Here is a 14526-nt window from a genome sequence, read left to right on the forward strand (position 1 = left end):
GAGGGTGAGTATGACTGGTTTGGTGTAGGAGACAGCAGGCAGGACAGCAGCATGCTCTTAACCTTCCAAGGTTTATCCCAAACCTCCAGGCTTGGCCGTTCCTGTACAAGAGGTAATCCCAGCAGCAGAAGTTCTGCTCCTGGGATCGGACGGGATCCCAGTGCCTCAGGCCAAGGTGCTGGAGCAACACGGAACTCTGTGCCTGGTTCCTCCTTGTGTGACGGGGCTTTGGCCTCCTAAGCTGCCGCCTGTATTCCCGTAGTAGCAAGTGTGGGCCCATCACCAGCTTCCAGCTTCCACCCATGGATAAGACACCTGGAGGCAGATGTTCGTGCTTTATGTTTTATTTAAAAACAAAGGTTGAAATGAGACAAAATGAAGCTCTACCAAATTGTAGGGGAGGAACATGAGAATACCAGAGGTCAGAAAAGGAAGGACAAGCTGAATGGGTGGCACAGGCATAGACTTGGGAAGAGGCTAAAACTAGAAGCCTCTGGATAAAGAGAAGGCGTGTTTGAGTCCAAATGAAGCTTTTTTCCTGTCCAAGGTGCTAAGTGCATGCAAGAGAGCACTCACCACCCAGAAAGTGTGTGTGAGGGGATAGGGCACCAGTCGTGGGGAGAAGACGTGGCTGGAAAGCTGTACACCCTCCAGGCTAGAAGTTTCATTTTGGCGACCCTCTAACCCAGCTGTGGGCAAACTATGGCCCGCGGGCCGGATCTGGCCCGTTTGAAATGAATAAAACTAAAAATAAAAAAGACCGTACCCTTTTATGTAATGATGTTTACTTTGAATTTATATTAGTTCACACAAACACTCCATCCATGCTTTTGTTCCAGCCCTCCGGTCCAGTTTAAGAACCCATTGTGACCCTCGAGTCAAAAAGTTTGCCCACCCCTGCACCTACATGGAATAAGATGGAGAAGGAACAGTCTGTTCACAAATGCCCTCTTTGGTGCTTGCTTACCTTCTCAGCTACATGGCAGCCACTGGCCAAGTCACCCAGAGTCTGAGCTCTGCTCTGTCCCATGTGTTCCTAGGCCAGGCTGTCGTTAGTTACCCTTGGCCCACCACAGCAAGACCTAGGGGAGCGTGCACACTGTTCTAGGGTGACCAGAATGTTGGCACTTGGATCATGAACCATTTCTAGGCCCCACCTTCCTAACACTCATGAAGGTCAGAAAGAGTAGAGGAAAGCAGGTATTATGCCTTCGTCCTCCTAAGAAAGGAAGGGGGAAAGCTGAGTCAATATGAGGGTTCTGTTAATGCTTGGAAGGACCTAAAATGCAAGTAAGCACAGTAATGGAGTAGTTGGCTTAAGAGGGAATTGGGGAGAATAGGACAAGGCGTAAGATTGAGGACCCAGCCCTTACAGGCTGACTTTCGTAACACCACCCTTTTGCTCTGAAGCTGGTCTATCAGAGCCGGGGGCAAGTTTAGACCCGATTTCCCATCCAAGTTTATTGCTCTTGGAAAAGGTCAAAGTGCAATGCTGCTGCTCTCCCAGAGGTGGAGCACACGTGTGAGCAGCAGTGACTTATTTTTTTTTCTGGAAAACTAGATCTCTGCCCAGGACCCCACAGCATTCCATTTCAGCAAGGCCTTACAGCACCTTGTGCTGCAAAGTACCAACCCACACAGAGGCCCCCAAAGGGCTGACACTGCAGCAGCAGGGAGTGAGCATTGCCGGCACGAGGAGGTGAAAGAGTCCACTGATCCATAAGTTAGAAAAGGAAGAGAAATGAAACTGGGCTGCAGTGGCCCCGCCCAGGGATGGCCTGTGGCCCAGTAAGGTCTAGTTTTCACCCTCAACACAAATTAATGTCTTCCTACAACCCTCACTTATTACAAGAGCTATTCCTGCTTCAGTGCCACTAGGCTTTCAAGTCTGGGCAGCTCTTCAAATTCTTTGGTTAAAAAATAACATTTCTCCTCATCATCGTTCCCACATCTTCCCTAACCTCTACTCACCCTCCAAAAAGTCCACAAGCAGCCTGGGGTCTGCATCATCTCAGCGTGAGGGGCAGTAATAACACTGGCATGAGATGGGACAGGCAGGCTTTGAGCCTAGTAAAGAACAAGATCATTTGAGGAAATGTCTTGAGGATGTTTTATTTGAAAACAAAAATACAAGGTATTAAAATATTTTAAGAGTGTTACGAGCCCCGACCAGTTTGGCTCAGTGGATAGAACATCGGCCTGTGGACTGAAGGGTTCCAGGTTCGATTCCGGTCAGGGGCATGCATGTACCTTGGTTGCAGGCACATCCCCAGTAAGGAGTGTGCAGGAGGCAGCTGATGGATGTTTCTCTCTCATCGATGTTTCTAACTCCCTCTCCCTTACTCTCTGTAAAAAAATCAGTAAATATATATATATTTTTTAAAAAAGTGTTATGAGCATCTGTAATGTGGGGATGAGATGTGATATGCAGAGAAACACATCTGGGCTCTATGAAGACAATTCAGAATCACTAGGCAGTGGTGTTTAAAGCGCCCAGCCCTAGGTTGTGAATTTGAAGGCTCCCCTACAGTTCCCCTGCCACCAGTAGGCTATTTCACACGAAAAAGTATCCCTTATTCCTCCCCTCTCCTTTATCCAATCACTCGCCCATGTTTGACCTGATCCAAATGAACTAACAGCCCTAGCTAGTTAGTTCAGTGGATAGAGCATCAGCCTGCAGACCAAAAGATCCCAGGTTCAATTCTGGCCAAGGGCACATACCTCAGTTGCAGGCTTTGGAGGCAACCAATCAATGTGATTCTCTCACATTGATATTTCTCTGTCTTTCCCTCTCCCACTCGCTCTAAAAATAAATGGAGGGTGGAGGGAGAAATGAACTAACAACTAGAGAATATGAGGTAACCCAAAATCACCAAAAAGAAATTTCATATCCTAGCTGATTTGGCTCAGTGGATAGAGCGTCAGCCTGCGGACTAAAGGGTCCCGGGTTTGATTCTGGTCAAGGGCACATGCCTGGGTTGCGGGCTCATCCCCAGTAGGGGGCGTGCAGGAGGTAGCCGATTGATGATTCTCTCATCATTGATGTTTCTAACTCCCTCTCCCTCTCTGAAATCAATAAAAACGTGTTTTAAAAAATTGCATAGTGCCACTAACAACTATAAAAATAACTTCAGGCTCTCCATACTTCCCATGCCCAACCAAACATGCCTAAGCCAGAAACACACAACACAATTCATTAAGTAGATTCACGTGAGAACACACAAAAGGTAACTTCAAAACAAAGCAAAGGCACACTTAAACTTTTTTTAAATGCGGAGAAAGTAGAATCAGGAGTTCTGGGGGCAGAGGAGGGGCAGCAGAGACGGCAACAGTTTCCATGTGTGCAAGGTCCCCACTGCACCGAACCTCAGGAAGGCTTCTCCGAGCCACTATCCAATGAGCAGGAGTCTGGGTTTGTTTTCTCTTCCTTCAAGACCACAGACAAGAAATCTATAGTGTACTTCCCTTACGTAGGAAATGCCCAGCTACACCCTCTAAAAGGTTATTGAACTTGGGCTGTTTTATATTGGATCGGCCCTTCCCGAGGTTGGAAGCACCCATGAGAAATTAATACTGGCAACTCTGTCCTTGACACTTTATATCCTACCCATTGCCCCCTGGCCCCCACTTACCCCCAGGATGTACAAAAGGACCATCTAAGGGGAGGGGACATTTGGACCCCCAATTCTGGAATGGGTGGGAGGGGAAGGAAAGCTGGGCCCAATACAGCTTCTCCCCCTCCCCGCCCCCCAACATCGTATCCTTCCTCTCCTACGGCCAGCCCCATGAACACCTGTTTCTCCATTCTCTGTCATTTGGCCTTCAGTCCGATTACCTGGTGGAAAGGCAGCTGACCTTGAAGTGAAGGCGAGCAGAGCTTTCCTTTCCGTGTATAAGGAAGGGGCTGGGAGAAGATGCGGTATTGTACTTCCTAGAACAGTGATGGCAAACCCATGACACCTCTGACACGCGAACTCATTTTTTTGGTTGATTTTTCTTTGTTAAATGGCATTTAAATATATAAAATAAATATCAAAAATATAAGTCTTTGTTTTACTATGGTTGCAAATATCAAAAAATTTCTATATGTGACACGGCACCAGAGTTAAGTTAGGGTTTTTCAAAATGCTGACACGCCGAGCTCAAAAGGTTCGCCATCACTGTCCTAGAAGATGTGCAAATGTTTTCTCCTCTCTGTCTCCATGTGCATAGGTGAGGACTTGCAGAGGAGATGGAGTTCAAGAGAAAATATAGGCTTTTTTTAAAGCACTCTTAAAAAAAAATAAAAGACTCTTGATATTGTAAATGATGAGATGGGATTTACTGTCCTTTCCTATCCTACCTCCCTGTTGTCTTTCCACAAAAAGGAAAATTACTGGTTCCCTGGCAAAGGGTCCCGAACACCCCAGGGCAGGACAGGTGGCCCTGGCCAGCGACAGAGAGCTTTGTCCTTTCCCACCCCTGCACGGCACACACACCCAGCAGTCCCCACGCTGATCCCTCTGGATGTGAGTGTGCAGACAGCGCAGCCTTTCAAGGGCATCAGAGCTGTCAAAGGTCAGAGCCTGAGGGAACGTCAAGGACCCCATTTGTTACTTTCAACTAGTTGCATGAGTGTCAAAAGGGCATGTGTGTCCAGGGTTGGAGTGGGAACTTACCAGATCCTCTGATCAGGAGGCAGGGACTACACTGTCTCCATCAAGGTTTCTCATCAACCTTGGCTCTACTGACGTTTTGAGCCAGATCATTCTTTGTTGGGGGTGTGGAGGGTGCCCTGTGCACTGTTGAATGGTTAGCAGCATCCCTGGTGTCTAGCCACTAGGTGCCAGTAGCACACAACCTCTACCCCCAGGCTGGACAGTGAAAAATGTCTCCAGGGAAGGCCAAGTGGTCTCCTTTACCGTCAGTCTGGAGTGAAGCGAGGAAGCTTCCACAGTGGGGACGGAGCCGAGGGGGAGCCAGCAGGGTCACGGCTGCAAAGGCCCCCAGCACAGCAAGGTGCGGTGGGGAAGAGGGGGACCCCTGAGCCCCAGAGGAGACAAGAACCTCCAGGAAGCAGAAAAGCTGGCATTTTTGAAAAGCTGTAGCTAGAGAGGACACTTCTTCAGAGGGTGTTAGCCTGGCAGTGAGAAGAATTAGAAGTCAGTTGAGCCCATCCTTCTGTAACTTGCAAGGGACGACCTGGTCTTCATCCAAATTTGGCTCAAGTGTGACTTTCAAGGCTGTGGGTTGTCTCCTTAATGAGCCTGGGTCGAATCTCTGCTTCCTGAAGACAAAGTCTAGTTTTTCTCACAGGATGTGGCAGGACAGCGGGAAGAAAGCCACTTCCAGGGCATGCTTAGTGTTCTGCCTGTTCCTTGCCCAGCCCCTAACGATTCCATATGAAAATTTCATTCAAAAGAGAAATTCACAAAATTAAAAACTGAAAAAAAGTGAAACAGACAAGCTCTGCTGTTTGGGAAAGAGAAGAAAAATATGGATGAGAGAAGCAAAGCATAAAATGTGTGGAGGAAAGACAGGGTGTGTGAGTTGCGAGCTTTATAAAGCAAAAACTTAAAACTGCATATTTTCTTAGACCAAAACAAGTCCGTAACTAAACTCCGTAAGAAGGGCCCACAGTAGGGATCCTTCAAGTTTTAGCACCACTCCTTTCTTTTTTCCTTTTTTTTTAAGAGAAAAAAAGAAAAAGAACAAAAAAAGTTTAAAAGCCTTCTCAAATCAGTTCAACACATCAAAAAGTGTTTTTCATAAAGATAAGAAGTTCCAGGCACCGTGTCTCTTTGGGATAGGGGAATTGCATATTGCAGTTTTTAAAAAACAAAACAACACATAAAACTTTATTTGCAAAAGAAGGAAAAAAAGGTTGTTTTGATTCCTTTGAACGTAGCACACACACAGTGCCGGTTCCTTGGCTCCTGCAGGAATGGAGGAAGAGCACAGACACGAGTGCCGAGATTTCTTTCTCAGGCCCAGGCCTGTGAGAAACGGAGGCAAGTGGTAGGGCTTAGCAGGGCCCACAGATGATCTGTGTTCCTGGTTAGCGCTCTGGAGTCTGGGAGCATCAGCATCTCCAAGAATTCATTTGTATTCAACAAAGACGGGGAGGGGTGTCCTAAAGGAGGAATAAGCCAGAGGGTCGGGAGGGGGAATGACAAGCATGAGACCCTGTCTGACCTCAGCTGCTCAGCGCACCCTAGCCCTCAGCATGTGATTCTTACCACTGTTACTTGTTGAACTGGAAAGAATAGACCCCGTGGTCTGAGGGAGCATCCATAGTCACCTGATTTTGCTGGCCGCTGTTCTCCTGTAACCACAGCCAATGCAGGAGAGTCACCTTGTGCATCCTTACCTCCCCTGCCACTAAAGCAGCCTAAATAAAACCCACCCAGAGTCGAGTGCCTTCGCCAACCTACCCACTCCCACACGCCAGTGTTAGGTGCACATGCTACAGTACACATGCATCGCACACCCAGCATTACCTCCCCAGCGTTTAGAGCAGCCTGTTCCCAAGACACACTAGTGAATACAAGCCAGCATCCTGGTATTTACTATCTGGCCGAATGTCAGGAAGGGCCTCATTCAAGGACACAAAGTTTTTCCTTCCTACATTCTTCACCTACCAGCTATTTGTGAACACAGAATCAGCATCATTGTGAGAGGGAGATCTTGAATGGGAAAATCTGCCTCTTTCATTTTCTTATCCTCAATCCCAAGAGATTATAACGTTCTCACCTCAACTGACACGTTGGAAGAAGGCACTGGGGTGTACTGGGAGATGTAAGCTCCTTGCATGGCGGCCGCAGTTGGCATGTACTAGAATGAAAAACACCAGTAGGCTGAGTGACTCTTGGCTACACTGAAAGCACCTGGGAAGCTTTAGCAACTACTGATGCCTTCGTTCCATCCCCAGAGATATTAATTTGTCTGATTTGCTTTTTAAAAATATGTTTTTATTGATTTGAGAGAGAGGGGAAGAAGGCAAAAGGGAGGGAGGAGGGAGGGGGGGAGAGAGAGAGAGAGAGAGAGAGAGAGAGAGAGAGAGAGAGAGAGAGAGAAACATCCATCGTCTGCCTCAGGCACGCACCCTGACTGGGACTGAGCCCGCAACCTGGGCATGTGCCCTGATCGGGAATCGAACTGACCACCTTTAGGTGCACTGGATGACACTCAACCGGCTGGGCCACACCAGTGAGGGCTAACTGTCAGATCTCATTGTGCTTTTTAAAAGCAATTCAGGGCTACACTGGCTTAGAGAGACTTATACACACATGATGCTTTTTCTCCTCTTTCCTGCTTCTGTGTTACCTCTCTGCCGGGAAGCCCTCCTGGGCAAATCGGAAGGCAGCAGGCCTACAAGAAACCTAGTGATTATTTTGTGATTATTTTGATAAGGATTTCTAGGAGATGTGAATGAACTCCTAGGTAAACTAGTATGTAGATAGAAACACCATTTGTTTAGTTTCATGAGTAGGAATCAGTTAAAAGGAGTGGGCTGGGGAGCAGAATGGCTATATTCCTAGCTCATGGATGATTATCTTTTAAGTTTACCCCCTATTCTGAGTGTGCCCTCAGTGATACTGAAGCGCTTCTCATCATCATTAGTATTTATCCTGAAAAGTATTACACAAATATTCCTTCCTCAGGAGGAGTTTATAATCAGAAACATCCCGCTTTACCGCGCCCGTGGTGCTGAGGGAGAGGTGGCCCAGCTGCTGGGTAAGAGGTCCCATCATGGAGGCAGGCTGGAGAGAAAGGGGGTGGTCCATCCCTGGGGTCAGAACTGAACCCTAGAGGCAGCGACAAAGGACAGGGTTAGTTGGCAGCATTCTGTGAGGCTGCCGGCAGCAGTGATCCACGGCTACTGGGACCATTTAAAATTCCTGGAAAATGAGAGGTGAGCAGCTACCCCGTTATGCAACAGGAATAGGCGCTCTGCCCTTCTGTCTGGATGGATCCCTGCCTAAGAATAACAAACTCACAAAACTTACGGTCAGACACTTGGGTTGCATGAGGGCTTGAGCCAGAACTCAAACCCACATCCCCTCTCATCAAATCCCATCTTGCCCGCTTCTGAACACTCACTGAAGGCTGTATGAGGTATGACTGGTGGTGCATCCACGACGGGTTAGGTACTTGTAGAGGCGATGTCTGAGTTACTCTCTAATGCAAGCAAAAATAAACAAGCAAAAATGTTAATTATCTAGAAGCCATTATTTTGCCCAGTGATCTGACAGTGTTCAGACAATCCCCCCAAAGCTGAAGTTCCCCATCAGAAAATAGAAACATTAATACAGAGAACAGACTGACAGCTGTTAGAGGGGCGGGGGAGGGGGGTTGGGTGAAAAAGGTGAAGACACAGACAACAGTATGGTGATTGCCAGAGGGAAAGGCGGGTGGGGGAGTAGGAGAGGGTAAAGGGAGGATAAATGGTGATGGAAGGAGACTTGACTTGGGGTAGTAAGCACACAATACAATATACAGATGATGTGTTATAAAATTGTACCCTTAAAACCTATACTTTTATTAACCAATGTCACCCCCATGAATTCAATTAAAGAATATATATACACTAGAGGCCCGATGCATGAAATTCATGCACTGGGGGGGAGGGCTTGTTCCTCATTCCCTCCTTATTGGCTGTGGGCACTGCCATCTTTGAGGGTGGAGCAGTCAATTAGCATATTCCCTCCTTATTGGCTGTGGGCACTGCCATCTTTGCGATGGTGTGAGAGTCAATTAGCATATTCCCTCTTTATTAGATAGGATATTGCTTTGGCCTTGGCCAGGTACCTCAGTTGGTTAGAGCATAGTCCTGATACATCAAGGTTGCAGGTTTGATCTCTGGTCAGAGCACATCCGAGATCAACCAACAAATGCAAAAAATAAAAATAAAAATATGTGTGTGTGTGTGTGTATATATATATATATATATATATACACACACATACATATATATATGATTTAAAAATGTAATAGAAACATTATAAGTAAACTTGTTTTTATAAAATTAGCAACCCTTACACCACAACAAATAACCCAATTTAAAAATGGGCATCCCAGAGACTGAAGCCCTAACAGCTTAACCTTTGTAGGGGTTCAAAATGAGTCACCCCAAGATGTCCCTCTGTACTATGCAGATTATTTTGATCTAAAGGCAACTGAGACTTACAAGAGAAACTTCTTCTGCTCCCCTCTTTTTTTAATTAGGTACCTTGTCCATAATGAAAAATTATCAGAGATAACCGTTTCTGTCTTCCTATTGGGCAGGGCAAACACCTGCTCTTCTTCTCATCCTGCAGTGACCCTCTGAAGCCCCCATCCTTACTCCATCCTTAGCTCAGAATGCCATATATACCTCGTTTTAACTTTCCATCCCTGATTCTTTCATGTATGTGAAAGTTTGTCACTGATGTTGATGCTTCATCAGGGAAATCAGAACATAACCAACAGTACTGTATTTTTTAAAATCTATTTTTATTGATTTCAAAGAGGAAGGGAGAGGGAGAGAGAAATAGAAATATCAATGATGAGAGGGAATCATTGATCAGCTGCCTCCTGCACGCCTTCCTACTGGGATGGAGCCCGCAACCCAGGCATGTGCCCTGACCAGGAATCAAACCATAACCTCCCGGTTCATAGGTCAACACTCAACTACTGAGCCACACCAGCCGGGCATACTACTGTATTTTTTATTAAAAAAACAATTAAATAAAATAGTGCTTGATTTTATATAAAATTGAAAAAATAAAAGAAAAAGAAAAATGGGCAAAGGATTTAAATAAATATTTCTTTAAGAATATATACAAATGGCCAGTAAGCACATGAAAGAGGCATAAAATCATTAACCACTAGGGAAATGCCAATGAAAAACACAATGAAATACCACTTCACATCCACTAGGATGACTACAATTAAAAGGACAAAATAGCGCTGGTCAGTATGGCTCAGCTGGAGTGGTGATCATGGGTCTCGGGTTCGATTCTGGGTCAGAGTACATACCCTGGTTCAATCCCCGATTGGGGCTCATACAAAAGGCAGCCAATCAATATTTTTCTCTCATATCAATGTTCTTCTCTCTCCCTTACTCTCTCTAAAATCAATGAAAGCCCTGGCAGGTGTGGCTCAGTTGGCTGAGCATCGTCCCATGCACTGAAAGGTTACCGGTCTGATTCCCGGTCAGGCACATACCCAGGTTGCCGGCTTGATGCCCAGTCTGGGGTGCTGGCAGGAGGCAGTCGATCGATATTTCTCTTTCACATCGATGTTTCTCCCTCTCCCTTCCTCTCTCTTTAAAACCAATAAAATTAAAATCAATTTTTAAAAAAGGACAATAAAAAAATAAAAAAAGGACAATAGCAAGTATTATGTACAGTAGGTGGGAGCGTAAAATGGTTCTGCAACTTTGGAAAACAGCTGGCAGTTCCTCAAGAAGTTAAACAGTTACTGGATAACCCAGAAATCCCACTCTTAGGTATACACTCAGGAAAAGGAAAGCATATGTCCACACAAAAATTGTACACAAATATTCATGGCAGCACCATTCATAATAGCCCATAGGTAGAAACAACTCAAAGGGCCATCAACTGATAAATTAATAACAAATGAGGTATTATCCATATAGTGGAATATGATTCAGTCATAGGAAAGAATGAAGTCCTGATACATGCTACAACATGGATAAAGCTTAAAAACATGCCAGCTGAAAGAAGCCAGACACAAGTATATTGTATGCTTCCATTTATTATGAAACGTGTAGAATAGGCAAATCTATAGGCATAGAAAGTATACTAGTGGCTGCCAGGGGTTGGGTGGGTGGAAGGAAGAAGAGGGAACGACTACTAATGGGTACAGAGTTTCTTTCTGAGGGGATGCCAATGTTCTGGAATTAGATATTGGTGATAGTTGTATAACTTTGTAAATGTACTACACACTACTGATTTGTACACTTGAAGAGGGTGACTTTGCCGAAACCGGTTTGGCTCAGTGGATAGAGCGTCGGCCTGCAGACTGAAGGGTCCCAGGTTCGATTCCGGTCAAGGGCATGTGCCTGGGTTGTGGGCACATCGCCAGTGGGAGATGTGCAGGAGGCAGCTGATTGATGTTTCTCTTTCATCGATGTTTCTAGCTCTCTCTCTCTCCCTTCCTCTCTGTAAAAATCAATAAAATAAAAAAATTAAGAGGGTGACTTTTATGGTATGTATTATTATGAGGCATTTCTAACTTCTCATTGCTAATTTTTTTCATTTTAAAATTGAGATATAATTCACATTATATCTCATTAAAGACATTTGATAAAATTCAGCAGCTATTTTTTTTTAAATCACAAGTAAAATAGGGACTAGAAACTACTTACATATATTAAATGTCATTACCAAAAACTAGTTGCTAACCTTAACTGAAACAAAGTCATATTAAAACCACTGCAAATATAGTAGCCTACTTATAGTAAGGTTAAATAAATACAGTTAGATAAGAGCACAACTGGCATAAAATTGGAAAGGAAGATAAACTATTATTTTGCACTGATGATATGATTGTATACCTGGAAAACCTAAGAGATGCAAGTAAAAAAAACGCTAGTAGTATTAAGAAAATTTGATGTTAGTTGCATACTAAATAGAGGAACATAAATTAATAGGGTTTTTTCAAGTGTATCTAGAAATGCTTATAAAAATGATAGAACACTTAGGAATATATTTAACAAGAAAAGGATAAGGCCTACATAAACAAAACTAAAATCTTATTTAAGGACACAAAAAGATTTAAAAACAAGAAAAGAAATACCATATCTTGAGTGAAAAGGTTAGTACTTTTAAAAATGTCAATTCTCCTGCCTTAGCAGATTTGGTTCAGTGGATAGAGCATTGGCCTGAGGACTGAAGGGTCCTGGGTTCCATTCCGGTCAAGGGCACGAACTTTGGTTGCAGGCTCCATTGGGGCCCTGGTTGGGGAGTGTGTGGGAGGCAACCAATCGATGTGTCTCTCCCTCTCCCTTCCACTCTCTCTAAAACTGAATGGAAAAATATCCTCGGGTGAGGATTAACCAAAAAAATAAATAAATAAATAAAAAATCAGCCAGAACCGGTTTGGCTCAGTGGATAGAGCGTCGGCCTGCGGACTGAAAGGTCCCAGGTTCGATTCCGGTCAAGGGCATGTACCTTGGTTGCGGGCACATCCCCAGTAGGGGGCGTGCAGGAGGCAGCTGATCGATGTTTCTCTCTCATCGATGTTTCTGGCTCTCTATCCCTCTCTCCCTTCCTCTCTGTAAAAAAATCAATAAAATGTATTAAAAAAAAAAAAAAAAGTACCCACCTTTAAAAAAAAAAAAAAGAAAAGAAAAACATCAAAAAAAAAATCAACTATTTGAGAGAGAGATTTACTGTAACTCCAATTAAAATTCTCACAGATTTTAAAAATTAGGTAAAATGACCATAAACTTTATACAGAAGAATAAATGCCAAAAAAATAGCAAAGTATGAAAAAGAATGGAGATGTTGTCTTATCAAATATTAGAACATATTATGAAAGCCACTGCGATCAAATCCATACATTATTGAAATAAGAATGGAAACAATGATTGCTGGGGGAGAATAAATTCCAGTATTTATTATATGACAAAGGTGACATTTCGATTCAGTGGGAAAAAAATGGATTATTTAATAATTTGATGTTAGGACAGCTGGTTAAAAATCTGAAAGAAAATATAGTAGGACCCCTCTTTCCTACCATATGCAAAAATAAATTCCTGATGATTACACATTCACATATAAAACAATGAAATAAATCTTGGAGACCATATTCACAATATAGTACCAGGAAGAGCTTTTGAATTAAGGCAAGAAATTAAAAAGTTATACCTGAAAAAGAAGGCATATTTAACTATATACACATTTTAAACTTCTGTGTGGCAAAAACTGGTGATTCCCAATGTATGACCCTTGGACCAGCTGCAGTAGCAGCAGCAGCGTCTGGGAACTGGTTAGGAATACACATGCTTACCTCCCGCCCAGGCTTACTGAGGCAGAAAGTGTTGCTTGGCGCCCAGTAACCTGGGTTTAACAAGCTCTTCAAGTGATTCTGATGCACAGCTAAAGTTTGAGGACCACAAAGTCAATGGACAAAATTAAATTCGGGGAAAAAGAAACATTTGTAACAAAGATAACATTCAGAGGATCAATACTTATAATATACAAATAGTTTGTATAAGTTGATGAGAAAGGAATAACTAAGCAAACAGAAAAATGGGCTAAGCATATCAGAGAACAGCAAATCAAAATATGACAAACATTAGAAATGCTTAAACCAAGCTGCAGTCAGGGAAGTGCAAATTAAAGTCATAATGCACTTTCCATCAAGATAGGAAACATTTAAAAAGAGCAATGGCTGGAGGGAAGCAGGTGCTCTCATTCATTGCTCCTGGAAACATGAATTGGTACAGCCGTTGTGAAAAGCAATCTGGGGACATTTATGAAACTGAAAGTCCATAAATTCAAACGAGCAATCTTACTCCTCAGACTCCAGCGCCTAGAAATAAAGGTACTCATAGGTAAAGATAGAGCACAGGATGTTTTTTCACAAGGATGTTTACTGAAGCATTATTTGTACCAAAAAAACACCACATTGAAATCCAAGTGAATGACCTTCACTGGGGTATAGATGAAGAATTCTGGTGTATCTCCAGCATGAAAAATAATGCAACTATTAAAAAAGAAAACTAGAACAGAGACATCATCATTAGCTGCATCAGAATCACCCAGACGGCTTCTGAGAACCACTCATTTGCTGGGACCCATCACCAGTGTCTAAGTCAGTAGGTCTGGGGTGAGTCCAGAATTTGTGTTTCTAAAAATTCCCAGATGCTGCTGACACTGCTGGCCCAGGGACTACACTCTGAGAATCACTGGTTTAAGATACTGTTAAGTGAGAAGAATAAAGTATGAAAAATATATGTAATATGGTCAACTTCTTTATAAATAAAATAAACAATGACTTCCAAAAACCATATACATATGTATATATGCCCATGAAGAAAAATATAGAAAATAGTAGGAAATTAACATGGATTTACCTGTGGGGTAGTAGACAGAGAGTAAGAGGATGCTTTCACACCAGTCTACATATATGTAGTGTGATCACATGTTATGCTTTTGTGTAAAGTTATTTGTGGCAATACGTACAAAGGAAAAACAAACAAAACAACAAATAGTTTCCAGCATTCTATTCCTCCGCCTAAAACACAATGATAGGGAAAGTCACTGCACCTTTTGGGCATGAACATACCTGGTACGAAGACACGGGAGACGGGAGATAGGGGGAGAGTGCAGACTGCGTGAGCATCCTGTTGGGAGTGAAGCTATAAGGACCCGGGTAAAACCTGCAGGAAGGAACCTCGTCAGTCAGGAGCCACCGGAAGATGGGCGCCTCCCCTGACAGACACGGCCACTTCCCACTAAGTGCTGTTCAGAACTCAAGGTGAAACATCTTGGACACAGGCTGTTGTCATCTTGAGTTGGCCTGAATATATAA

The 14526-nt window shown here is 43.7% G+C and overlaps 1 protein-coding gene across 20 annotated transcripts in view; it reads right to left on the reverse strand.

The window, feature by feature from the left end:
* Positions 1-25: 25 nt before the first annotated feature.
* Positions 26-14526, reverse strand: part of RBMS2 (RNA binding motif single stranded interacting protein 2) — a 56897-nt gene continuing 42396 nt past the window's right edge. For 7 of the 20 annotated variants that reach the window (XM_036301508.1, XM_036301499.1, XM_036301507.1 and 4 more), the window contains 8 exons: positions 14281-14374; positions 10189-10287; positions 7989-8160; positions 7677-7787; positions 6733-6813; positions 6219-6304; positions 4659-6112; positions 329-2067 (listed from right to left, as the gene is read on the reverse strand). In XM_036301508.1, coding sequence (XP_036157401.1) covers positions 6734-6813; positions 7677-7787; positions 7989-8160; positions 10189-10287; positions 14281-14374 — 556 coding nt within the window. In that variant the 3' untranslated portion in view covers positions 329-2067; positions 4659-6112; positions 6219-6304; position 6733. The other 13 variants (XM_036301501.1, XM_036301497.1, XM_036301510.1 and 10 more) reach the window with 11 other exon arrangements.

The sequence above is a fragment of the Myotis myotis genome, unplaced genomic scaffold (assembly GCF_014108235.1).
Source record: "Myotis myotis isolate mMyoMyo1 unplaced genomic scaffold, mMyoMyo1.p scaffold_m19_p_3, whole genome shotgun sequence".
Taxonomy (NCBI): domain Eukaryota; kingdom Metazoa; phylum Chordata; class Mammalia; order Chiroptera; family Vespertilionidae; genus Myotis; species Myotis myotis.